Source organism: Ranitomeya variabilis, chromosome 2, assembly GCF_051348905.1.
Source record: "Ranitomeya variabilis isolate aRanVar5 chromosome 2, aRanVar5.hap1, whole genome shotgun sequence".
Lineage (NCBI taxonomy): Eukaryota > Metazoa > Chordata > Amphibia > Anura > Dendrobatidae > Ranitomeya > Ranitomeya variabilis.
The window spans coordinates 64,091,496-64,117,500 of NC_135233.1; the positions used below are offsets into that span (position 1 = coordinate 64,091,496).

Consider the following 26,005-nt stretch of genomic DNA (forward strand, 5'->3'; position numbering starts at 1 on the left):
TGGAGACCAGACACACACTACCGAGCATCATTTTCTTGTTTTGAGGCATTTCCACTGAAGTTGGATCAGCCTGTAATTTGATTTTCCACTTAGATTTTGAGTATGGTTCCAAATCTAGGCCTCCATTGGTTAATAAATTTGATTTCTATTGATGATTTTTGTGTGATTTTGTTTTCAGCACATTCAACTTTGTACAGAACAAAATATTCAATGAGAATATTTCATTCATTCAGATCTAGGATGTGTTATTTTTGAGCAGTATATATATACACACAGTGTGTCCGTAAAGTCATGGTGCACTTTTGACCAGTCACTAGAAAGCAACTAAAAACAATAGAAATTTGAAATGTGCTCCAAATAAAAGAAAAACTCTCCCAGTTTCATACCTATTCAGTGCAGTACGATGTGGGTTCCATTTGTTGCCCTACACACATCCCAATGATGTCACAGACCTGGCAGTGTATTAATCAGAGTTCAGTTTATCAGGGGTTAATCTGACTGTGGGCTCAGCAACAGCTTAAATGTGTTTGTGTTGTTTGATTGGCTCTTGTTATCTCTCCTCATGAGCAGGTCAGATATGATCTGGCCAGAGAAAGGGTGCCAGAATTTAAACTATAAGGGTATGTGCACACGTTGCGGATTTCTTGCAGAAAATTCCTGAAGAAAACCGGAAATTTTCTGCAAGAAATCCGCATTTTTTTTTTTGCGTTTTTTTTCCGTTTTTTTCGCGTTTTTTTAGCATTCTGCAAGCGTAATTAGCTTGCAGAATGCTAAAGTTTTCCAAGCGATCTGTAGCATCGCTTGGAAAACTGACTGACAGGTTGGTCACACTTGTCAAACATAGCGTTTGACAAGTGTGACCAACTTTTTACTATAGATGCAGCTTATGCAGCATCTATAGTAAAAGATAGAATGTTAAAAATAATAAAAAAAATAAAAAAATGCTTATACTCACCCAGACATCTCCTCAGCGGCGTCCGTTCCTCTTTCTCTAGCTGGCGTGTGCGCACAGGACCTTCCGTGACGTCACGGTCCGGTCACGTGAGCGGTCACATGACCGCTCACGACCAATCACAGGACAGTGACGTCATTCGGCGAGGTCCTTCAGCGCACACCAGCTACAGGAACCAGCCAGCGTGCAGCACAGAGGCGGGAACACAGCGCCGGACATCGAGGGTGAGTATAGGACTGTTTTTTATTTTATTTCTTATTTTTTTACCAATTATATGGTGCCCAGTGCGTGGAGGAGAGTTTCCTCTCCTCCACCCTGGGTACCAACCGCACATAATCTGCTTACTTCCCGCATCGTGGGCACAGCCCCGTGCGGGAAGTAAGCAGATCAATGGACCCCTAGGTGTGCGGAATCCCCGCAATTCCGCATTTTTAATGAACATGTTGCTTTTTTTTCCGCTATGCGATTTTTTCGCGGAAAAAATCGCAACATTTGCACAAAAAATGCGGAATACCTTGTAAATAATAGGAGGCATATGTTAGCGTTTTTTTCGCGTTTTTATCACGTTTTTATAGCGAAAAAAACGCTAACAATCCTGAACGTGTGCACATGGCCTAAAAGTGCACCATGACTTTAGGGACACACTGTGTGTGTGTGTATATATATATATAATTTTTTTTTTTTTTTTTTTTTTTTTTTTTTGAAAAGTAAAGCAAGATTACATTTAATAGTACAGGAGTGATTGGTGAAAAAATAGGAAAAGTCAACCATAACTAAAGCACAGCACCTGACACCCTAAAGAGTCCTTCCAATCTGTGAGGCTAAGTGCACACGTTGCAGTATTGCCGCGGAAATTTCCACGGCAATTCCGCAACTCCTGCCGCGGGTATATTGCATGCGGAATTGGCATGCGTATTCCCGCTGAACACTAGCGTTTTACAAGCGAAATTAGCTTGAAGAATGCTAGCATTTTCCAAGCGATCTGTAACATCACTTGCACTGTAACAACACCTTGCATTGTGTTTCTGTGTGTCTAAGCATGTAGAACAGAAAAAGGAGAAGAGAAATGCCTTAGGACTTGAGAACCAAAATTGTTGAAACATTTCAACCATCTCTAGGTTACAAGTCTATCTCGAGAGATCTTGATGTTCCTTTGTCCAGAGTGTTCAAAATAATCAACAAGTTTACAACTCATGGCACTGTAGCTAATCTCCCTGAATGTGGACAGCAGAGAAAAATGTAAAGGATACAATACAGCATAGTCCTAATGGTGGATAAGCATCCTCCAATCAAGTTCGAAAGAAATTCAAGCTGTCCTGCAGGCTCAGGGTGCATCAGTGTCAGCGTGAAGTATCGGTCGACATTTGAATGAAATAAAATGCTGCAGCAGGAGACTCAGGTGGACCCCACTGCTAACACACAGGCATAAAAAAGCTAGAGTGGAGTTTGCCAAAATGTATGTGAGTAAGCCAATATCCTTGTGGGAAAGCATCCTGTGGACAGATGAGACCAAGATGGAGCCTTTTGATAAAGCTCATCATTTTGTTTTTTAACAAAAATGGAATGAGGCCTAAAAGTAAAAGAACACAGTACCTACAGTCAAATATGGTGGAGGTTTAAAGATGTTTTGGGGTTGTTTTGCTGCCTTTGGCACTGGATTTTTTGATTGTGTTCAAGACATCATGAAATCTGTAGATTACCCAAGGATTTTGGGTTGCAATGTAGTGCCTATTGTCAGAAAGCTGGGTTTGCGTCCTAGGTCATGGGTCTTCCAGTATAGCAATGACCTCAAACATGCTTCAAGAAGCACCCAGAAATGAATGGAAATAAAGTGCTGGAGAGTTCTGAAGTGGCCAGAAGTTAGTCTGGATCTAACATTGAACACCTGTAGAAAGATCTTAAAACTGGTTTTAGGAGAAGGCGCCCTTCAAATATGAGAGACCTAGAGCAGTTTCAAAAGAAGAGTGGTCCAGAATTCCAGTTGAGACATGTAAGAAGCTTGTTGATGGTTATAGGAAGTGATTGACTACAGTTATTTATTCCAAAGGGTGTGCAACAAAATATTATGTTGAGGCTGCCAACAATTTTGTCAAGCCCGTCATTGAGGTTTTGTGTGAAATTATGTCCAATTTGCCTTTTTTTCTCTATTTTTTGTGTTCCAGTACACACAAAGGAAATAAACATACACACTGCCAAAAAATAAAGGGAACCCCCTAACCAACACAATGTAACCCAGTCAATCACAGTTCTGTGGAATCAACTTATCCAGTTATGAAGTAACACTAATTGTGAATCAATTTCTCTTGCTGTTTTGCAAATGGAACACACAACAGGTAGAAATGATAGGCAATTAGCAAGGCACAACCTCTATAAATGGAGTGGTTCTGCAGTTGGTGACCAAAGACCACTTTTCTGTTCTCATACTTTTTGGCTGTTGTTTTTTGTTCACTTGCATTTTGTCATTGCTCTCACTCCTAGAGGTACTGTACAGTAGCATGAGGTGGTGTGCAACCTACAGAAATTGCTCAGGTAGTGCAGCTCATCCAGGATGACACATCCATATGAGCTGTGGCAGCAGGACACTACCTCCTCCTTTGTGCGAGGAGGAACAGGAGGAGCAGTGCCGGAGCCCTGCAAAATTACCTCTAGCAGGCCACTAACATCCATGTGTCTGCTAAAACTGTCAGAAACAGACTCTATGAGGGTGGATGAGGGTCTGACTTCCACAAGTGGGTGTTGTACCGCCCAACACCATGCAGGGCGATTGGTATTTGTAAGATAACACCAAGATTGGCAGATTCGACATTTGCGCCCTGTGCCCTTCATGGATGAGATCAGGTTCACACTGAGCACATAGACAGACCTGACAGAGTCTGAAGACGCCATGGAGAACGTTCTGCTTCCTGGAACATCATCCAGCATGACAGGTTTAGCAGTGGATCAGTAATGGTGTAGGGAGGCATTTCTTTGATGGGCCGCAAAGCCCTGCATGTGCTAGTCAGAGGTACCCTAACTGCCATTAGGTACCGGGATGAGATCCTCAGACTCATTGTGAGACCATTTGCAGGTGCAGTGGGCCCTGGGTTCCTTCTGATGCATGACAGTGCTAGGCCTCATGTGGCTGAAACATGTCAACGGTTCCTGCATGATGAAGGCATTGATAATACGGATTGGCCTGCCCCTTCCCCAGAACTGAATCCAATCCAGCATATCTGGGACATCATGTCTCGTTCCATCCACCAACACCACATTTTACTACAGACTTTTATCCAGATCTGGGAGGAGATCCCTCAGGAGAACATCCGCCGCCTCATCAATAGCATACCCAGGCATTGTAGGGAGATCATACAGGAACGTGGAGGCCACACACACTACTGAACATCATTTCATTGTCTTGAGGCATTTCCACTGAAGTTGGATCAGCCTGTGATTTGATTTTTCACTTTGATTTTGAGTATCGTTCCAAATCCAGACCTCCATGGGATATTAATTTTGATTTACATTGATCATTTTTATGTTTTATTGTTCTCATCGCATTCCACTGTGTAATCAATAAAGATTTGCAGCTGGAATATTTCATTCAGTGATATCTAAGATATGGTATTTTAGTGTTCCCTTTATTTTTTTGTTCAGTATGGTATATTAAAAAAAAAGTGTAATTGCAATAATTTTCAGGGAAAAATACTTCATTTTCTGGAACAATTTCAAGGGCGCCAACATTTTCAGTCATGACTATATAATGCACAGTATTGTACACCTGTCCCAGCAGGTATCAGTAGAAGAGTCATCACCGTCCTCGCTCACCTCCTAATGCAGAAATAAATGGAACCAAAATGCCCCTTTAACCAATGTTCTTTATGCTTTTCTACTGCTGCCATAGTATTAGCCACTGTGCTGAATAGTGAGAAACACCCATCCCGAGGAATTCTGCCCAAACTAACAAAATCGGGATAATGGTGTAATTCTTAATTTGTAAAGTTAGTCTCCTCTCGCAGGAATATCATACCTTTTGGTACAGCAAAATCCTCTGCAACTTACGGTAATTCTTTTTCCCATTGGAAAAAATAGGTCTTTGCAACATAGTCTTGTAAGTACATCAAATTCTCTGCCCATCCGGGAGCTGTCTACATCCATAATGAGGATGGCAGTGTACTGCATCCCATGGCTATATCATTCTCCAGTAAGTTCATTACATCCCTCGCTGTGGTTGGGCCTTGACACTGCGCTTTTTTGTTCAATAACTATATCTCAAGCACTTTGTTCATCGCGATGCACTCTTGGCACATGTTTTGAAGTGAGTACTTTTTTTTTTTTCTTTTGCATAGGTTGAAATTTTTTTTCTTCAGTTTTGGCTTATATGATAAGCTTTTTTATTTTTAAAATCAATATGTAATCCTGTGGAGGAGCTTATCCCCTAAAACCCCATTTGTAAATCTATTTTAGCTTTGTTACACAGCACAGCCACAGTATTCCGCGGATTGATTAGGTTCACCAGCAGAATCGCCTGCTCTGATGATGATGCAAACTCTTTCAGGATTGCTAGTTGACTGGAACTGAAGATAAGACTTGACTGCAATCCCCTGATGTGCGCTTTACAAAACTAGTGTTAATTTTCATCAAACTGCGAGACTGATTTGTATTGGCTGCGCTAAAGATTCAGAACAAGAAACTTGAGATAATATCTTGCAAAAATTATAATATCTCTGGTCATTTTGCTGCTGAAATTCTATTGCGGTAACATTATTATGTGTTATGCAGGATGTAGCACAAAAGAGAGATAAGTGTTTACTTATGTACATTATAGCCTCGGAGCATTTTCAACAAAAATCCAGAAATCACAAGTGAATACAAGTCCTTGAGAGCCAATAAAGGCAAAAAATGAAACTCTTTCAATGTCTTCTTGTTAACAACTCTATTTGTCCATGTCTTGGCTTCATGTGTTTCTGACAGCTGCCATGGTGGTGTACCTAGAAGTGAGGTGGCCTCAGAGCAAAGATAAAACGTGGCCAAAGGAGGAAATACTTGATATTTTTTCTTCTCTATTCTGTTAGACCAGATTTAGACCGTAGAATTTCACTTTCCATATGCAAACCGCAGTGCACAGACTACCTGTGGGTCTCCCAAGCCGAACTTACCGCCTCCTAAGGCTAAAGGTTTGGGTCTGGAGACCTGTTGTCAGTTCTGGCATTGTGGTCCATACATGGACAGTGAAATATGACCATCTGAACCCAGCATTACCATAACACGTGAGCCACGTCCCCCACCCTCAGTCATGCTAAGAAAGTATTTCATCTGGACAAGTATCCAGGTTCTCTCTGCCAGGTAAGGCTACTTTCACATTTCCGTCGGTACGGGGCCGTCGCAAACCGTCAGCCCGACGTACCGACGGACGTTGTGCTAGATTTACCACAACGTGGGCAGCGGATGCAGTTTTACAACGCATCCGATGCCCATTGTGATGAGCGGGGAGGAGGGGGTGGAGTTCCAGCCGCACATGCGTGGTCGGAAATGGCGGACACGTCGCACAAAAAACGTTACATTGAACATTTTTTGTGTGTCGCGTCCGCCAAAACACAACCCATCCACATGTGCCCATCCGGCGCTTATACAAATCTATGGGCAAAAAACGCATCCTGCAAGCACATTTGCAGGATCCGTTTTTTGCCCATAGCGACGGATTGCGACGGAGCTCAAAAGACGGAAGTGTGAAAGTAGCCTAACAAAACGGCTGTCACCAACTTAGACTTTGCTGCCTCTTTCCTGTTTTTTCCTAAGGGCTCATAGAAGCCACCTGGTTTGTACACTTCTGCTTCTACATTAGCCAACAGTAGGGGCTTTCACACATTTGTCAGGGAGACCAGAGTAGTAAAACTTCCAGATTACACCAAGATATGTAACTGGATACATTGAAAGATTTAACTAGGTTGACAACCTTTCCGGAAGGTGTATTGGCGGCCATATGTCTAAAAACTATTTGACCAAGCTATAGTTAGTCAAATAGTTTTGTCAACTAACCAATAGTTGATTTTAACAACGCAAGAACATTTATTGGTTTCCAATATATAGGGCTTGTGCCAACTCAGTCGTTTGAAGGCTATGCTTTATGAACAATGTAGAAGAAGATGGCATGCATACAGCTGGAGGAAGAGGTGCTGGTGGAAGGGAGTGGCAAACTCCTGGATCATATAGTTGATAAATAATTTTACTGCACACTCGAGAGTTTTCATGCAAATAATCTTTAATGATTGTTCAACACAAGTGCAAGTGACGGACAAAGTTGTCTGAGCTCAGACATGCTCACAGGAGGTGCGGGAGCACCCGGACAGCCACCCTTACCAAGGAACTTGCTATATACTTGTCCCTACTGGGATCTCCATATGGCATTTGGACCTCTTTGTGAGGCCTGAGTGGGTTGAAACGTTAGGAGTCGCTTCCTTGTAAATGCCTTCACTTTGTCCGCCACTTGCACTTTGTCCGCCACGTGTTGAACAATCATTAAAGATTATTTGCATGAAAACTCTTGTGTGTGCGGTGGAACTATTTATCTACTGTATGCTTTATGAACATACAATGGAAGAATTGCCAAAGAACCAGCAGACATTTATGTAAACTTTATATTTGGGCAGAAAAAAGTTATTTGCTGTTTTAGGTGTTGGGTAACAACTGAGGGACAATTCACCCATGAACAGTCAAACAAACATGTAAAATCTGTGGCTTAGAAAAATCCAAGATGAGTAATCTAGTAGATTTATAGTAGCAAGTGACTTCCTGTAGAATAGTTTTATAGGTCCTTGTTAACATTGTTTCATTTTTTTTTTCACCCTTATGCCATTTTATTACATCACTTGACATTTTCTTTGCTGCCTAAAAGCATCACCTGTTAAAATGAAATTCTATTTTGATGTTCTTTGAAGGCCACAATATTATTGAAATCCCAAGTTTGACTTCTCGTCTGATATCTGGGCCCTTCTGCCTGTTGAAGATGTCTTTTTGACCATTAATAATACACTCCTAGGGCTTTGCACACAGGCAGTAAACAGGGGGTTGCAGAAAGGCTGGTCTTGCTACTATTATCTGAGGTTATTCCTGATTAACAACCAGCCGCAGGCTTCTTCATGGAAGACGTCACCGATCTCTATCGCCATGTCCTTTTTGGCTGATTTTCTTTATTATGGCATCTAGCTACACTTTTACTAAATACTTCAGTAAATCACTAAATACTTTTGTATGAATTGCTAGCTCTGAACTCTGAGGGTATCATCTGAAGAATCCCAAGGTTCTTTTAAATCAATCATTCTCTGCCTGTGCTCCCTCTGCATGACTTGCCGTCAAGCATATTATTTGGGTCAGATAAAATCACACATTTCTCCAAGTTACTGCTGTCAAAAAGCTGAATGTTAAAATGTTGTACAGGAGAAATGGCACTGGAAATCGGAGTACTCGGAAGGAGAGATTAGACATCAGCAATGTATTATGTATTTTTATAACATATTATAACAAGGTAGATATTGAGATGTGGATCTGGTATCCCAAAGAGTCCCAAGGCTTGATATTCCTAGCATTATGGCGTGGCCTGTGAGTCATGCCACTGAGCGGACTTTAAATGACACAGTGCTATCATTCACGTAGAACTGTTACTGGGATATTCAGAATTAAGACACATACTGTCACACTAAAGTCCAGTCCTGTTGCATAAGCCCATATAACCCAAAGAGGATTTTCTTACATATTTAAAGGTATAACACACGCCGTACTACCGCAAACCCATTATTTCACGAAGGTGCTCATACACCTTCAACCTTTCGGCTAAACTCTGATTCCGCAGACAACTAATTTTCCCAATTGCTCCATACACATGAGGTCTCTGTTCACCTGATCACATATATTTCTTCATTAGGGAGAGTGGAGTTATCCTGTGGTCAGACTCCTCTGGTGACGACTTATGTCACCTAATAAACAAATAGGTTCAGTGTTGAAATTCAACATGTCATCCTTTAAGGGGTCGTCCACTACTTGGTCCACCCTTTTTAATCCGTATCTTTGAACCTTTAGCTGTAGGAGGCGCCATACCATCAGTATCAATGTATGCTCTCCCGGAGGGAGAAGTAGATGTCCGTTCCTCCGGATGTATGTGATTTGTGTGAAGGAAGGGAGAGTGAAACGGCCGCTGATTGGCTGTAAGGATCACGTGACATAATGTCATACAATCCCTAGGAGATCCATCAACGACATCGCTGGAACGGTGGCGGCAAAGGAGGCGAGTATAGGTGTTATTATTTTACTGGGGGGCAAACATACAGATTGAGAAGTGCTTGTCCGAGTAGTGATCAACCCCTTAAACTTCATCTATCGGGGAAGAGTCTGAAAGCCGCCAGCCCTGCAGATTTATCTTTGCTTTAATGGCGGCCTCAAGTCAGTGATATGTTAAAGAAACTTTACTATAAAATGGTAAAATCAATAGTAAATATGATTTGTTATATTCTGATAAAATTATTTTCAGTTCTTTGTGATTATTTTTTTGTTTCTTTCCAAGCTACAGAAAAACCTAATTAAAAAAAAAAAGCTATCCTCAGAATTAGATTTTTGTGTTGCATTTATTTTTTATTTTAAATGCCGGCTATGTTTTTTTCATATCATGTTCTTTATATATAAAAAATAATAATCTTGCAATTTTCACACTGGCCACACTAGTAATGTTATAAAATATGGTAAAATGAGTGACTAGCCATGTAATTTACTAAGAGCTTGCTGAGTCTTCATCTGTTTAGCTCATATAGACCCCTGGGCCCCATGACATCCATGTGCCCTAATAGAAGGTAAGGTACAGTGTTGTCATGAGTGTTGTTAGACAGTTGCCACTAGGATTCTCGTCTTACGTTAGATATATACGCTATAGCTGCAGCTTTTAGCAAACAGTACTTTTAGTTACAGTAGAGAAAAGGGGTTGGTTGGAGCGTATTGGTTGTGATTAGTTTGGGCTAGTTTAAAAAGAGACTAGTGTTATTTTAATGCTATGCTATGATTAAGGGCGTTTTTGATGCCACAAACGCGTCATGTTTTTTTTTTTAACCCTGTATGTCTTTTTTATGGCTTGCTAAATATAATCCATGTTTTATTTAGCTGCTGGAAGTGCTGCTCGCCCTCCTTTTTTTCCTTCTATTTTTAGTTAGAGTAAAAAATGAAAATATAATACGCAGATGTAAGTAGTGATAAAGGTAACCTACTAGGAACACATGTACATAACCAGAAATCCAACAGTTATGGAAGAAAGGTAGGCAGCCGGTAACACTTGTACATAACTGATAATCTGACCGCTATGGATGATAAGGAGTGACAAAGGTAGGCCGCCAGTAACTCATGTACATCACCAAGAATCCAACAGCCATGGATGGTAAGGTGTGACTAAGGTAATCCGCCAGTAACTCATGTATATAACGAAGAATCCAACAGCCATGGATGGTAAGGTGTGACACTAGTAGGCCACCAGTAATACATGTACATAACCAAGAATCCAACAGCCATGGATGGTAAGGTGTGACTAAGGTAATCCGCCAGTAACTCATGTACATAACGAAGAATCCAACAGCCATGGATGGTAAGGTGTGACACTAGTAGGCCTCTGGTAACACATGTACATAACCAAGAATCTGACAGTGATGGAAAGTCAGGAGTGACAGTAGTAGGCCACCAGTAACTGATGTGCATAACCAAGAATCCAACCGTCATGAATGGTAAGGTGTTACAAAGGTAGGCCGCCGGTAACACATCTATATAACTAAGAACAAGACGGCTATGGAAGGTAAGGAGGGGCACAGATAGGCCGCCTGTAACTCATGTACATAACCAAGTATCTCTTAGATATGAATGGGACAAGTACATTTAAAGCTATACACTTTTGCTTGTACAGCAAGTTAAAAAGTGGTTCTAATCAAATTTTTGGTAATTTGAGGACAGACCACCTTATTTAATTCTGTGACTCAGAGCAACAATAGCCAATTACTCTCTACAGCAGCATCCAGTGAAAGTGCTGTAAATACTTCACTAACTACAGAAAATAGTTTTGACATGAAAAAATAGGGCAGGCATGCTTCACATTCTTCTACGGCCTATCAAAATGTAGTTGGGGGAGGGGTGTTAGTCCTATATGATGTCACAAAAAAAAAAAAAGCCATTCCTATCGGCTTGTACAATGCTGTAAACTGAGCAGCTTCTTACCAGGGATTCCATTATTTCTGACAACTGTTGATATCTGAGCACAACCTACCAAAGGATGTTGGGAACGGAGATCTCATCGGCTTGTCCCGTATTGCCGGTGGCCATGTACCCTAAGGTACCAATTGCTTCAGGGCACCATCCTTAGGCCGGGCATTTGGATAGCATGCTAGTGCTAGGGCGGATATTCCAATCTGTGTCCCGAGTGAAGGAAAGTTTAGCTACAACTTGAAACACAATGATAACATTGGGCACTGAAATGTAATATCCGCGTTATTAAACATCCAAGTCATTGACACTGTGCTATACTTCACTACTCCCTTGTAAACTGATAGAGGTTGGTGCACCAACCAGAATGCTTTCTGACCGCCATGAAGGCTTGGCCAGTCCGCTGGTAATATTGTGCATTTTAAATCCTTTATATTTACAAACAAAAAAAAAACTTGAGACTTTTTGAAGTCATTGTACCATCTTTTTTTTATTATTATTATCTGACCTGATGCTGCATCTAATTTGTAAAGTGTAGATACAAGGTGGAATTCCCTCTAGCAGCACTTGCTCTCGGAGAGCCGCAGAGCAGTGTGCTGTCTTGAATAAATTTGCCTTTGGAGGAGGGTCATGGGGATTTGAACCAGCACATTCTTGTGTGGTTTGTGAAGATTCACATGGTAACCGCTGGTGTGCATTGTTAGGTTTATCTGAATAAGCACCAGCCATGTGAGTTTTAACATGATTGCCCAGGGCAATGGAGAGAGAAGAGACTTAATCCAAAAGGATTGCACACACTCTTTACTCTGCTTTTTTGGAAAGGTGCACGGGGGAGAAAATACACTGCTGGAGTCGGTGGCTATGGATTTTTTTTTTAAGCTGGTGTCCTGTTTCTCCTCATGGTCCTTATTTGTTCTGCTATCTCCCTCATCACCTAATTCTACTTCTTCCCATTATTTACCTTCCTAATGAGAGGGGCGGAGAAGCCCGATGGATGATGGACGTTTACAAGCTCCTACAGACTAGCTGTGCAAAAGGGCACTTGACTGGGGAAGCACTGGACTATTTAACCCTACCTCTGCCCAAGGGAGATTTTAATTTCTTTGCTGCAGGGTGTTTGGGTTAGAAAAGGGTTAAAACAAATAGTTGTCAATTTCCTGGTTTTGATGCCATAAAAGATAGATAACGCCTGGAGGCGGTAAAAACATGCCACTGGACATTAGACTAAAGTGACCAAAATATAATGAGTCTTTATGGTGACTCTAAAATGTGTATCACTCTTGTTCTTTTTTTTTTTTAATTATTTTTGCCGCCATTTTGAATTTTTCAGAATTTAGAGAATTGTTTTTATAAGCATGTTTTCTTGAAACAGAATATTTAAAGATTATATGTAAACAAAATTCTTTTTACCGGTTTCTTGGGCAAGCTATTGTGAAAAAACAAAAACAAATGTGAATGTAACGGCCTCCATACACATTAAATGGCTGTTGGACGAACAATCATTCATCCAACGTCCATCTCGCCCAACTTCTCCATAAACCGAATCCCTCGGCTCGGCCAATCACTCTTGTGTTCCCTATGGGAGAGCAGCTGCCAGACTCCTCTGACGGTGGCTCAACTCCAAGAAGAACAAAAAGATCAGCCTTTGAAATTCAAGATACTTTGGGGGAGAGTTGGGAGGCCATCATAGAATATTGGCCGATCCCATCAATATAGGCACGTTCGGCCACTTTAGTCTCATTTATATGGGAATCTTTATATTCTGAAATATTCATTAGAGGCACCCTTGTCTGTTTCTCGTAAATATGTAATAAAAGGGGCTCCCTCCACATGCGAATATCTGGTTAAGCTGTCATGAGACCTCACATACACTTAATGATCGGTCATAGCCTGCAACGCCGCCCAAGCCGATTGTTCCCTGACAAATGATGTCAAGGAGGAAGAAATATTCAGCCGCTTGGATTTCCAACTATTGATCCTTTTTTTTGTTTATGAATTTGACCGACAACTGCCTGAAGTGTGTCAGTCTTAATAGATATAATTGAAACTTCAGATGAGCGTATAAAGGATCTATGACTTAAACTTAAAAAGTTAATTTATTTCAGCTCTTCAATACAAAAAGTGAAAATCATATATTATATAGAGTCATTACAGAGTGATCTATTTCAAGTGTTAATTTCTGTTAACGTTGATGATTATGGCTTACAGCCAATGAAAATCCAAAAGTCATTATCTCAGTAAATTAGAATACTTTATAACACCAGCTGAAAAATGATTTTAAAATCCGAAATGTTGGCCTACTGAAATGTATGTTCAGTAAGTACCCTCAATACTTGGTCGGAGCTCGGTTTGCGTTAATTACTGCATCAATGTTTCACTTTTTGTATTGAAGAACTGAAATAAATTAACTTTTTGATAATATTCTAATTTTGGGATAAGCACCTGTATATCGCCATATATATTTAAGGAAATAGGCTAAAAACAAATGAAATTGGCCCTACACTTAACTATTGACTGGACCCCAGAATTTTGTTGGAACTGGACAACTCTCTAATAGTTGTGAAGGTGTCCTCATTTCCATTGATATCCATAGGATTAGGCTGTTGGATTTTCAACAATCCCAAACCATTTGATATGATGGTTTGAATAGATTGTGCCAGAAACATCTGGCAGGGGCTTATTCATCTCTCCACATTGAAGACACATACTCTCCATTGGACCAGAATATCGTACTATGTATGCTTTTTACAGTTTTTTTTAATTTGCTTTTTTAGGCAACCTTTGAGGTGATCGATACAGTTGAAAGCAATGATGGAGGAAAGCGCGTCACCTGATGCTCACTCTCCCATCATTCATTCTGTGTGTCTGACGTCTCAGCACAGCGGGCATGATGACTTCATTACAACACACCCGCTGTGCTGAGATGACATCATTACAACGAGCCTGCTGTGCCAAGATGTGCAGAAGATCTGAAGACACCATGAAGTGTCTGGAGCAGCGGAGGAACGAACAGAGGTTGCTAGTTATTTATTTGTTTTTAATATTGGGTCCATATACTGTATGGAGCACTATGTGGGGTCCATTATACTGTGTGGAAGACTATGTGGGGCCCATTATACTGTATGGAGCACTATGGGGGCCATTATACTGAATGGTGCATTATTTGAGGCCATTATACTGTTTGGAGCATGATGAGGGGCATTATACTGTATGGAGCACTATGTGGGGCCCATCATACTGTATGGAACACTACGTGGGGCCATTATATTATGTGGAGCACTATGTAAGGCCATTATACTGTATGTAGCACTATGTGGGATCATTATACTGTACGGAGCACTATGTGGGATCATTATACTGTACGGAGCACTATGTGGGATAATTATACTGTACGGAGCACTATGTGGGATAATTATACTGTATGTAGCACTATGTGTGGGCCATTATAATGTATGAAAGACAATACGGGGCCTTATTATACTGTATGGAGGAGGATGTGGGACTCGTACTGTATAGAGCACGTTTTGTGGCTATTATACTGTTAGGAGGGCTGTGTGGGGATTGCAGTTGGAGAATCATACTGTGATGGGGTCACCACTCTGTCGGGGGGATTGGGTCATCATACCGTGTGCGTGGAGAGTACCGTGGAGCAATTCACTGTGGGGGTAACTTACTGTGTGTGGGGCACTTGTGTTGGCATCATACTTTATCTGTATTATTCAAGGTTTTTTATCCTTTGTTATTACATATTTAAATTAGCCCATTTGCCATATACTTTTTACTGCTCTTACATAACATTATATTATTCCAATACTTTATTCTACAATCTAGTACGGTAATTAAAATATAAAAAAGTCCATCATTATATTTGATAAGGAAAACCTTCCTCAGTTGTAGACATTTTTTTAATAAATATCAAGGTTGGCCCGCAACTTTATCCAAGCTTTTAATTTTGGCCCACTGTGCGTTTGAGTTTGACATCCCTGATATAACCCCCATTTGAGTTGGTGGCTCCTACGTTTCCGTTTCCTGCCAGCACTATATGTACAGGCACACATTTCCCAACATAAATTCGACTTGACATTTTAGAACATTATCAAATGAGCGAGTTATTTGAAAGTGCATCGATCAAGAAAACATCTATGATAGCATTAGGACTGATTATACTGCACAAATTGATAAAACCATATGCAGTAAGCGCCTTTAGTGGCCGTTGTAATATTTTCATTGTTTTACTCTTTCTCTGTGCTGCGGATTCAGTTCTCTATATGGAACAGTGGAGCCTCAAATACTATAAAATATATGAAAGAAATCTAAAATAATCCTCAAAGGTGAAACAATCACATTTCGGGTTTTTATTGAAGACTCACTTTGCCATCCATAGGGTAAATGTTAATAGTTCATTATAGAACAATGTTCCATATTTTGCAGAATTTTGCTTTAATGTCTGAGCCAATTAGTATTTCTCTTTCAAGTTACTGCTAAGCATATGGGTCACAGTATGAGATGCCGCAAACTGTTCCCAAGTAGCCAGCGTGACACGGGCGCTCAGTGATCGGCTGCCTTCCTAGGTCGGAGCAGCATGGCATGTTAGTGGCTATGCCAGCTCTGCGGGCGCCATGCTATATTATGACTATGCGTTCTACACGAGGGACGTATAATAAGGATATGGCCGGTATAGATGGGGCAATAATGACAGTATCTCGCGTTATCCTTGGCTCGGAGGTCACTGCACATTCGTCTAATGCAGCAGAAAACCTGTTGCAGCCTCTCCTATCTGGATCATCTAATACCTTTGTTCTGTGGTTTTCTCCCAAAACAACAAATTGAGAAGCAGACGTGATCCGTTCTTCCGATTCGGCAGAATGTCTCTACATGAGCGAGCTTGGCTTTATCAGGGATGATGGCGCAGTTTACTTGTCTGTGACGGTTAGTTGAGCAGATCTTTAATAAATGGGGAATGTGTCTATAGGGACGAGACACAATAGCAGCGCCGTGTTCACGGATCTCCGAGACGGATGGTTTTATTTTATAACACTGCGGAAATTATATTTTAGAAATCTGATTTTTTTTTTCTATTTTAGCCAAAGAAAATAAGTCAAATTCAAAAATAAAAAAAAAATAATAAAATCAATTATTTTAATAAATGGCGATACAGGGGAGATTACTATAGGTGAGAAAACTTGATTGCGGCTCATCCAATGTATATGAAGTAGGGGGGTCTATAAAAAGTGACACAAGGTAATGCCATCGTTTCCTCCCCACATAGGACAGAGAGGCCCCATTGCAGGAGAGGAGGAGTATTCGTCCTGTCGAATCTCTGACTCGTTTTGGCGTCACAATTAATAGTGGATTCCTAAGAAAGCGAGAAGAGTTTTTCAAAGTTTAATTTTACAATATAGTTTTTTTTAGAGATTTCAGCTCTATTTGAGGGACGCACAACCAGGGCGGTAAGCCAAACCTCGGACTCCAACTCCACGGGGCTCACTGTATGCAGTAAGCTCCTGAGCTCCCCCTAGTGGTTGCTACAAGTGCCAAAATAAAAAATATATACCTTATATAATATTTTTTTTAGTTCATTGAGGACTGTGTCACAAATGCTAAACGTTGGCCACTATTAAGGTGTACTCAGTGTCTCATGAAAACAAAATGTTTCAGGCATTAACATTCCCGCTCGAGCATTTGGCCGATTTTCCTTTGAGTAACGTCTGTTTTAAAATGGTCTCAGCCATGTGAGTTAAGGCGTCGTTCACATTAAATGATAGTCGGCTGATCCTGGAGATTTTGGCGGGACCGAGCGACTATCTGATGTGTATAGGTTTCTCCCAACTCTCCTCTGACCGATGACGTTGAGAAGGCTCAGCGGTTGTGATTTCGGCTGAAGATTCTTTTATTTTCGGGGGAGGGGAGCCGCAGCTAGTGTCTGGTTTCTCCTTCCTCCACATTGAAACCAATTGAATTCCCCCCGACAGCTGTGTATGGGGGAGTCGGAGAGATGGCTATTGGCCGAACAAACCGCTTGACCGTTATCTCATGTGTGACATCTTTATTCTTCTGCCATGGAAAGGAAAGGAGGGAATCTTCCCCTGGGCCTTCTTCAGAGTTGCATCTATGGCTTCTAACGCTGGGGAGGTCCAGGATCTTTTCTCTTGGTTTTATCTTTGTTTTCGTCTTTTCCATTCCATTTTCACCAAACATTATTGCAGACCTACAAACCTCTCATCACATGATACATTCTTGTAGACCCAAGATACTGGACTATTACTGTTTTTTAGGGAGAATTGGGATTTATTACAGGAACTTCGGAAGTCTCATCCCGGGCTCCTAACTGTAGGAAGGGGCCACAATCTGTCATGAATGGATTTATTGAGCCAACACACGTTCTCACACACTTTATACAGTAATAAATATTCATTATTGGGGCTCGTGCAGACGACCGTAATAATCGGACGCGTGATGTCCCCCGTTTTGACAGCTAGCACTCATCCCCGTGTAAAAATGATATTCAATGATTCAGTGCGCATCTCTGATATTTTTCCTCGGACACAGTGTCCAAGGAAAAAATTGAAGAAAAAATTGCTGCATGCCTGAGTTTGATCTAATATTCAGGTCGCACTCAGTCATGCAAGTCATTGAGTCTTTGAAAAACATTGGACTGCACTCGGATGACATCTGAGTGCAGCCTGATTTCTGTGCACTGACACAATGGACATTTTTTTCTCCATCTTCTCATCCAAGACAAAAACTGATCGGAGTGTCATTTGCATAATCGACCCGATTCTCTTGGATGAGTGAATCTACAGCCGTCTGCCCTTAGTCATATGGACGCCAAGTGCCATCATCCGATATAAATTTGGAGAGCTGATCGCCATACCAGCATGTCCTAGTGAGAAAAGCCCCTTTAAAGTGTTGTTTGAGATACTAATATTGATGGCCTATCAATATTTCATGGGGTTCAACCTCTGGGACCACACGGTTATCACTGCAGCCTTGCAGCGCTGGAGTCCTGGGTTCTAATCCCACCAAGAAAGACATCTGCAAAGAGTTTGAATGTTCTCTCCGTGTTTGCGTGGGTTTCCTCCGGGTACTCCGGTTTCCTCCCACATTCCAAAGACATACTAATAGGGAATTTAGATTGTGAGCCCCATCGGGGACAGCGATGATAATGCCTGTAAAGCGCCGCGGAATATGTTAGCGCTATATAAAAATAAAGATTATTATTATTATACAAGGTGTCATCTGGTTCCTACATTAAAGGGACTTGTCCAGTCCACCCAGAAACTGCCGCCAGGAATGTAAGGAGTTACACCAGTGGTCTGGACTCCAACCTGGATGTAATAAGGGGTATCCGTTACCCCCCTATCCGTTATCAACCTCGTATTCCCTAACCGGAGCAATCCCCTTGGGTTCTCTAGGGGAGCGATCGTCCGTTGCCTCGTGCACATACTGTACCTGGGTGTAGCCATAGATCTGGAGGATTGTGCTTACACTAAATAGCTGTTATGTAATGTCAGGAGCTAAACTGAAATGATCAGACGTTGTTTGTCGACTCCGTGTCTAATGTACGAAACTCTGTTTTGTAGACTGGCAAAAAACCGAAGCCCAGAAGAGACGGGAGCAACTTTTACTGGATGAACTGGTTATCCTGGTTAATAAGCGCGATGCCTTGGTCAGAGACTTGGATGCCCAAGAGAAGGAGTAAGTTCACATCGACACGACATTGTGCCAGGATGGCTGCACTATCCTCACATGAGGAAATCCTCAAGAAAGAGAATACGGCACCGCCGCCTTTAAAATGACGTTGGGTTTCTGATGGTGCCAGCCGGACTCCTTCTGTTTTATTCAGGACCAACTTCTTCTGTTAAGCTTTACAATCACGTAACAAAATTAAGTAGTGTCTTTGCAAAAAAAAATATTCTAATGTTGTAAGCGTGATCCCTCAAGTAATACGGGATAGCACCCGTAAGGACATCGGCTTAGGTCGTCTACTTAAAAGGCAAAATTCCTCCAGTAAATTTATTGCGTCCATCTTTAGGAACATACTGTATAGACAAGGACATAACCACAGCCCCTCGGCCGCCCGAGCCCTGCGCTCATGGACCACATTGCAATGTATTGTGTAGCAAAACTAAGATTTAGTGATCAGTTCTATGAAAACTAAGTGTAAAGCATTTCTAATCACCTTCTAGTTATGGGACTGTAAGGGGAGGAAAGTAGAATACAAAGCATAAAATACATATACTAGTAAGGAAAAAATCTGCATCAACATGAATGATTTTCTTCTATTTTTTCATGTTTTGGATTTTGCTTTCTTGTCTTGTGGGCTGTATTTTATTGTCTTAGGCTTTGTTTTTTTGTTTTTGGCTGTGTTTTCTTGTCATTTGGGCTGTTTTTTCTTCTGTTTGTCTGTGTTGTCCTTTGGGCTGAGTTTTCTTGTGTTTTTGGTTGAGTTGTCATTTGAGCTGTGTTTTATTGCGTTTTTGGTTGTGTTGTCGTTTGAGCTGTGCGGTCTTGTGTTTTTGGCTGTGTTTTGTCTTGTGTTTATGGCTGTGTTTTCTTGTAATTTTGGGCTGAGTTTTCTTGTGTTTTTGGCTGTGTTTTCTTGTGTTTATGGCTGTGTTTTCTTGTCATTTGGGCTGAGTTTTCTTGTGTTTTTGGCTGTGTTGTCCTTTGGGCTGAGTTTTATTGCGTTTTTGGTTGTGTTGTCGTTTGAGCTGTGCGGTCTTGTGTTTTTGGCTGTGTTTTGTCTTGTGTTTATGGCTGTGTTTTCTTGTAATTTTGGGCTGAGTTTTCTTGTGTTTTTGGCTGTTTTGTCATTTTGGGCTGTTTTTTCTTGTGTTTTGGCTGTGTTGTCCTTTGGGCTGAGTTTTCTTGTGTTTTTGGTTGAGTTGTCGTTTGAGCTGTGTTTTCTTGTGTTTTTGACTGCGTTTTCTTGTGTTTATGGCTGTGTTTTCTTGTCATTTGGGCTGAGTTTTCTTGTGTTTTTGGCTGTGTTGTCCTTTGGGCTAAGTTTTATTGTGTTTTTGGTTGTGTTGTCGTTTGAGCTGTGCTTTCTTGTGTTTATGGCTGTGTTTTTTTGTAATTTTGGGCTGAGTTTTCTTGTGTTTTTGGCTGTGTTGTCCTTTGGGCTGAGTTTTCTTGTGTTTTTGGTTGTTATCGTTTCAGCTGTGTTTTCTTGTGTTTTTGGCTGCGTTTTCTTGTGTTTTTGGCTGTGTTTTCTTGTCATTTGGGCTGTTTTCTTTTTTGGGGGCTGAGTTTTCTTGTGTTTTGCGCTGAGTTTTCTGTGTTTTCGGCTGAGTTTTCTTGTGTTTTTTTATGTTTTGGGCTATGTTTTCTTGTGTTCAAGGCTTTTTTATGTTTTTTTGCTGCCTTTTCTAGTGTTTCAAGCTTTTTTTGCATGTTTTGTACAGTTTTCTTATGTTTTGGACTAAGTCTAATCTAATTCATTAGTAACAAACTGCTATATTCTCTGAGATTTCATATATTTCAATTATTATTTCTGAAAAATTCTGTATCTTTATTACAGGGCTGAAGAAGAGGAAGAACACTTAGAAAGGACTCTGGAGCAAAACAAAGGCAAAATGACAAAGAAAGAAGAGAAATGTACAATCCAGTGACCACCACTATTTGGGAAAGACGACGCTCTGGCCTGTAAACCCTTGTACATCATGGTTTCACTGAGTGACTGGAATCATTTTATAAAGCCCTGCAAGGAGAAGCCCAAGTCGATGTCCCGATGTTTTAATATGATCATTTTTGGTTTGTTGCTTCAAAATGTTTGATTTTAACACAACTTCAGCGTTAATGGAGACTGCAAAAGCATTCTGGCACTGAGGGGGTTAAAAGAGTGCTGTTTGCACCGCTGTCCTGGAGTCAGTAGTACGCACTGAAGCTGGATACAGACGCGGACACCTGTTTTATGGCCCAGGGACTTCTCAAAGCAACTTTTCTTCCATTTCTAGTCGCCTAGTAAGATATGCCGGATGGTCGGGGAGGACGTGCTCGAGCGGCTGAATATTGTTTTATCTGAGCTATAGCGGAGGCTGCGGCGCCTCCATCAATGTTCTCACCTAGTCCTGCCATTTTCTATTGCTATGTTAGCTACCTACATTTTCACTTGATTGGTATACGCGCCAGGCTGTATTTACAGGTGTTTATTTCGAGCAGCTATTTTACATAATATTCCCCACAAAGTTAATAAAATATCCCGTATGTTCTGCCGGATGACTGACCCGCGTGTCATAGATTACCACAAGTCTGCCCAGATTACGTTTGGCTTCAAAACCTGCTGCAGTTTACATTTCTCAGTCAGAAACTAAACAGTTTGTGGGAGAAACCTATTTATTTCATGCTTTTAAGTACGACTCAAACTATACATTATTAGCTTATGATGCCGTTGCTATTTATTTCTGCAAAAAAATTTGTAAAAAAAAATGTTAAAAAAAGCTATTCATTTGTCATGCCATATTGTACCGGTATGATATATACTGTGTCCTGTCAGAATATACATCGTCACATTGGTGCAACTGTTTATTTATTACTGTCTCATACAATTTTCAATAAAATCAGAATATTTCTTACTGTAATATTGTTTTTTTATTAATCTTCTATTCAGGAAAAAAGTGGTTGTAGGTTTTATGTATTAATCACAATATCTAAAGACCAGTATTAGCCGTGATGGTAGAAAATTATTAGAGGCGTACGTATTGGATGGATACCATAAATGCACACAGTACGTCCATAAGCAGATCAATATACACAGATAAAATGGATAAATAGATAAAGATATGATCGATACCATAGATAGATTCATAAACCGATGCATCCATGGATAGATATGATAAATGCATACAGTGGATACATAAACAGATTGATATATAGATGATAGATAAATAAAATAGACACAATAGATAAGATAATATATGATAAAATAGATGCATAAATAGATACATCGATGGATGGATTTATGGTAAATAAACCAATACAATAAATACATAAAAAGATGGATAGATTAGATCGATATGATATAAACTATACATAAGTAGATAGATACATATATATGACAGATCTATACGATACAATAGGTAGATATTATAAATAGATAGATAGATAATTAAAGAAAATTTGTCAGCACTACAAAAAAAAAAGCCGGGTGCAATAAAACCTGTTAAGGTACCGTCACACTTAGCGACGCTGCAGCGGTACAGACAACGATGCCGATCGCTGCAGCGTCGCTGTTTGGTCGCTGGAGAGCTGTCACACAGACAGCTCTCCAGCGACCAACGATGCCGAGGTCCCTGGGTAACCAGGGTAAACATCGGGTTGCTAAGTGCAGGGCCGCGCTTAGTAACCCGATGTTTACCCTGGTTACCAGTGTAAAATGTAAAAAAACAAACACTACATACTCACCTTCGCGTCCCCCGGCGTCCGCTTCCTGCACTGACTGAGTGCCGGCCCTAACAGCACAGCGGTGATGTCACCGCTGTGCTGTGCTTTCACTTTACGGCCGGCGCTCAGTCAGTGCAGGAAGCGGACAGCGGGGGACGCGAAGGTGAGTATGTACTGTTTGTTATTTTACATTTTACACTGGTAACCAGGGTAAACATCGGGTTACTAAGCGCGGCCCTGCGCTTAGTAACCCGATATTTACCCTGGTTACCATTGTAAAACATCGCTGGTATCGTTGCTTTTGCTGTCAAACACAACGATACACGCCGGTCTGACGACCAAATAAAGTTCTGGACTTTCAGCAATGACCAGCGATATCACAGCAGAATCCTGATCGCTGCTGCGTGTCAAACTCAACGATATCACTATCCAGGACGCTGCAACGTCACGGATCACTAGCGATATCGTTTAGTGTGACGGTACCTTTAGGCCGGGGTCACACTTGTGAGTGCAGTACGAGTCTCTGGCATCAATACCCAGCACTGCCGCCGGCACTCGGGAGCGGAGTCTGCGGCTACATGTATTTCTATGCAGTTGCACACTCCAGTCCGAACCGCCGGCGGCAGTGCCGGGTATTGATGCCAGAGACTCGTACTGCACTCACAAGTGTGACCCCGGCCTTAAGGTGATGTCCAAACCTCCAAAATAGAAAATCAGAAAAAAACACCGTGGCTTTACTGATCAAATAGCAGCAACGTTTCGGCAGATTTCTCTGCCTTTCTCTAACCTTTAAGTTTTGGAGTGCTGCCTGCTTTTTTCTGATTAGATAGATAGATAGATAGATAGATAGATAGATAGATAGATAGATAGATAGATAGATAGATAGATAGATAGATAGATAGATAGATAGATAGATAGATAGATAGATAGATAGATAGATATGGGATAGATGGACAGATATTAGATAGATATGGGATAGATAGATATGGGATAGATAGATAAATAGATAGATATGGGATAGATAGATAAATAGATAGATGGATAGATCTGGGATAGATGGAAAGATATTGGATAGATATGGGATAGATAGATAAATAGATAGATATGGGATAGATAGATAAATAGATAGATATTAGATAGATAGACGGTCGGATAGACTATACATAATAGATAATAGATATTTGATGTGTTTCAGAGATAGATATGAGATAAATGGATGAATGAGATGGATTGAAAGATAAATATATATATTACATCAATATGTATGAATCTATAAAGCGCTGCAGAATATGTTGTCACTAAGGAAGCAAGTATAAAATATGATGTGTGAATGTGTGTGTGCAATAGATATATACATATATGCAAAAAGGCCCAAACATTCTGGCCTGATACATTGCTATTTAATTAAGCTAAAAGATTAGTTTTGGGCTGCACTACTGCCTCTTTTATGGATCTGAATTGATGGATATGACCTGTATAGATAGACAGACATTAGATGGATTAACAGACAAATCTGGAATGGATACATGTGATAAAGCTAAATAGATATATGAAATTATTTATGGATATGAGAGGTGAGACAAGATTATAATCTGAGAGATGGTTAGATATTAGATTAATAGTAATGAAAATTTAGTTATGCGATCAATATATATAACATTGATGGATATTAGATGTATTAACATATATATTTAAGACCAATATGAAGTAGATACATATGGATGATAGATATTAGGAGTATAGACATATAAATATTAGTGATGAGCGAGTGTACTCGCTCGGGTGATTAGTGCTCGGAGATTTAGTTTTCATCGCTGCAGCTGAATGATTTACAGCTACTAGCCAGCCTGAGTATATGTGGGGATTCCCTAGCAACCAGGCAACCCCCACATGTACTCAGCCTGGAGTAGTACACTCGCTCATCACTAATAAATATGTAACACTAAGAGATTTGATGACTTGGAGAGATAGAGACATTAATATGTAAGAAGCAAATAAGATGATTTCAGAGATGGGGAGATATTTGTCAAATATGAGATGGATGCACAGAATAAATAAATGATAAATATGATAATAGCCGGATATCACAGTTAGATATTTGAATATTTGATTAGATATAAATTAAAAAGATAGATATCTTATCAGATAGATTATAGATAATTGCAAATTAAATGGATACACAGATCAAAGATATATGAAATATTGCTAAATATTCAAGATATATATAATATAGATAAATGGGACAGAAATAGACATAATCAGTTTAAATAGATTGATTGCTAGGTGGACATGAAAAAGGACATATAAGATGGGATATTAGACTGATATTAGATGGAGCAATTGGTGATCAAGGGACTGTGCGTAAGATAGATCTAGATAGATGTGATATAGAGATCGTAGATGACCTAGACATATAGAAGGGGTATATACATATATAGGGGGAGATCACAAAACCGCTTGTACTTCATTTTAATGCTGCGATTTATTTCTCTTTTTACTATTCGTGCTGGACCCCGATGCTCTGGTCGCTGCCGATCGCTCTGGTCGCAGCAGATTGTTTTGGTCGCAGCAGATCGCTCTGGTCGCTGGCCGATGTGCTGCTTTTCTGCAATAGAAAGGGAAAGGTGGGAGACGGCAATAAAAATGTAAGGACCCGTGTCAGAGACACGGATTTGGAATTTGTCATATTTCTATGTGATTTACAACATTTTTTTTTTATTGTTTCTAGGTCCTCCGCGTCCTAACAATATTGTGTCACCTAAACACAGAGAGTTATTTGTCCCAATATTACTGATCAATCCTGTCCTTCCTGTAGCTCATCTGTGAGGGGCCCTGTCTCATTTTTATTCTGGGGTTAGAAAATGAAAACAAACGTATCAGAAATAACATCATTCATAATAGATCAATATGGAAAGTTTCATGTGTTAGTCCATAACCCGCAGCCACAGGAGAGATTCCTACTGCTCATACACACAATGTATACTTCACTGCATGTACCTGGCATGTAAATATATATATATATATATATATATATATATATATATATATATATATATATATATATTATGCTGCATGACCATACTTCTTGCTTTATGATGATTTCCCCTTACTGATGTATTATACACTTCTGACTACAGATCACAGATCCACATATTTGATTCCCTTCTAGATGTTCCATGAGTTTACAATAAATTCTATAGAAATACAAAGCCTGTGTGAAAGCCAGAATTTCTTCAAAAACAAATCCAGGGAGATCTTATTCCCAGTGGCACCCCACACAGCTGCCATCTCCTGAGTTCTTCATGACTTATCGGTTACATATAATATAAAGCTATATATATATATATATATATATATATATATATATATAGTTATGCACAATGATAGCACATAGACATGTATGCCACATACAGACATCACTGTGGGATAAGGCAGGGGCTTTCTAAAACTCCAATAAGTCTTGTG

At 40.3% G+C, this 26,005-nt stretch overlaps 1 protein-coding gene across 7 annotated transcripts in view; it reads left to right on the plus strand.

Annotated features, from left to right (window-relative positions):
- The window catches only part of EHBP1 (EH domain binding protein 1), a 480,146-nt gene extending 458,411 nt beyond the window's left edge, over window positions 1-21,735 (plus strand). For all 7 annotated transcript variants that reach the window (XM_077282492.1, XM_077282487.1, XM_077282490.1 and 4 more), the window contains 2 exons: window positions 18,736-18,850; window positions 20,679-21,735. In XM_077282492.1, the coding sequence (XP_077138607.1) occupies window positions 18,736-18,850; window positions 20,679-20,769 (206 nt within the window). In that variant the 3' untranslated portion in view covers window positions 20,770-21,735. The remainder of the gene's footprint in view (window positions 1-18,735; window positions 18,851-20,678) is intronic.
- The last annotated feature ends 4,270 nt before the right edge of the window (window positions 21,736-26,005 follow it).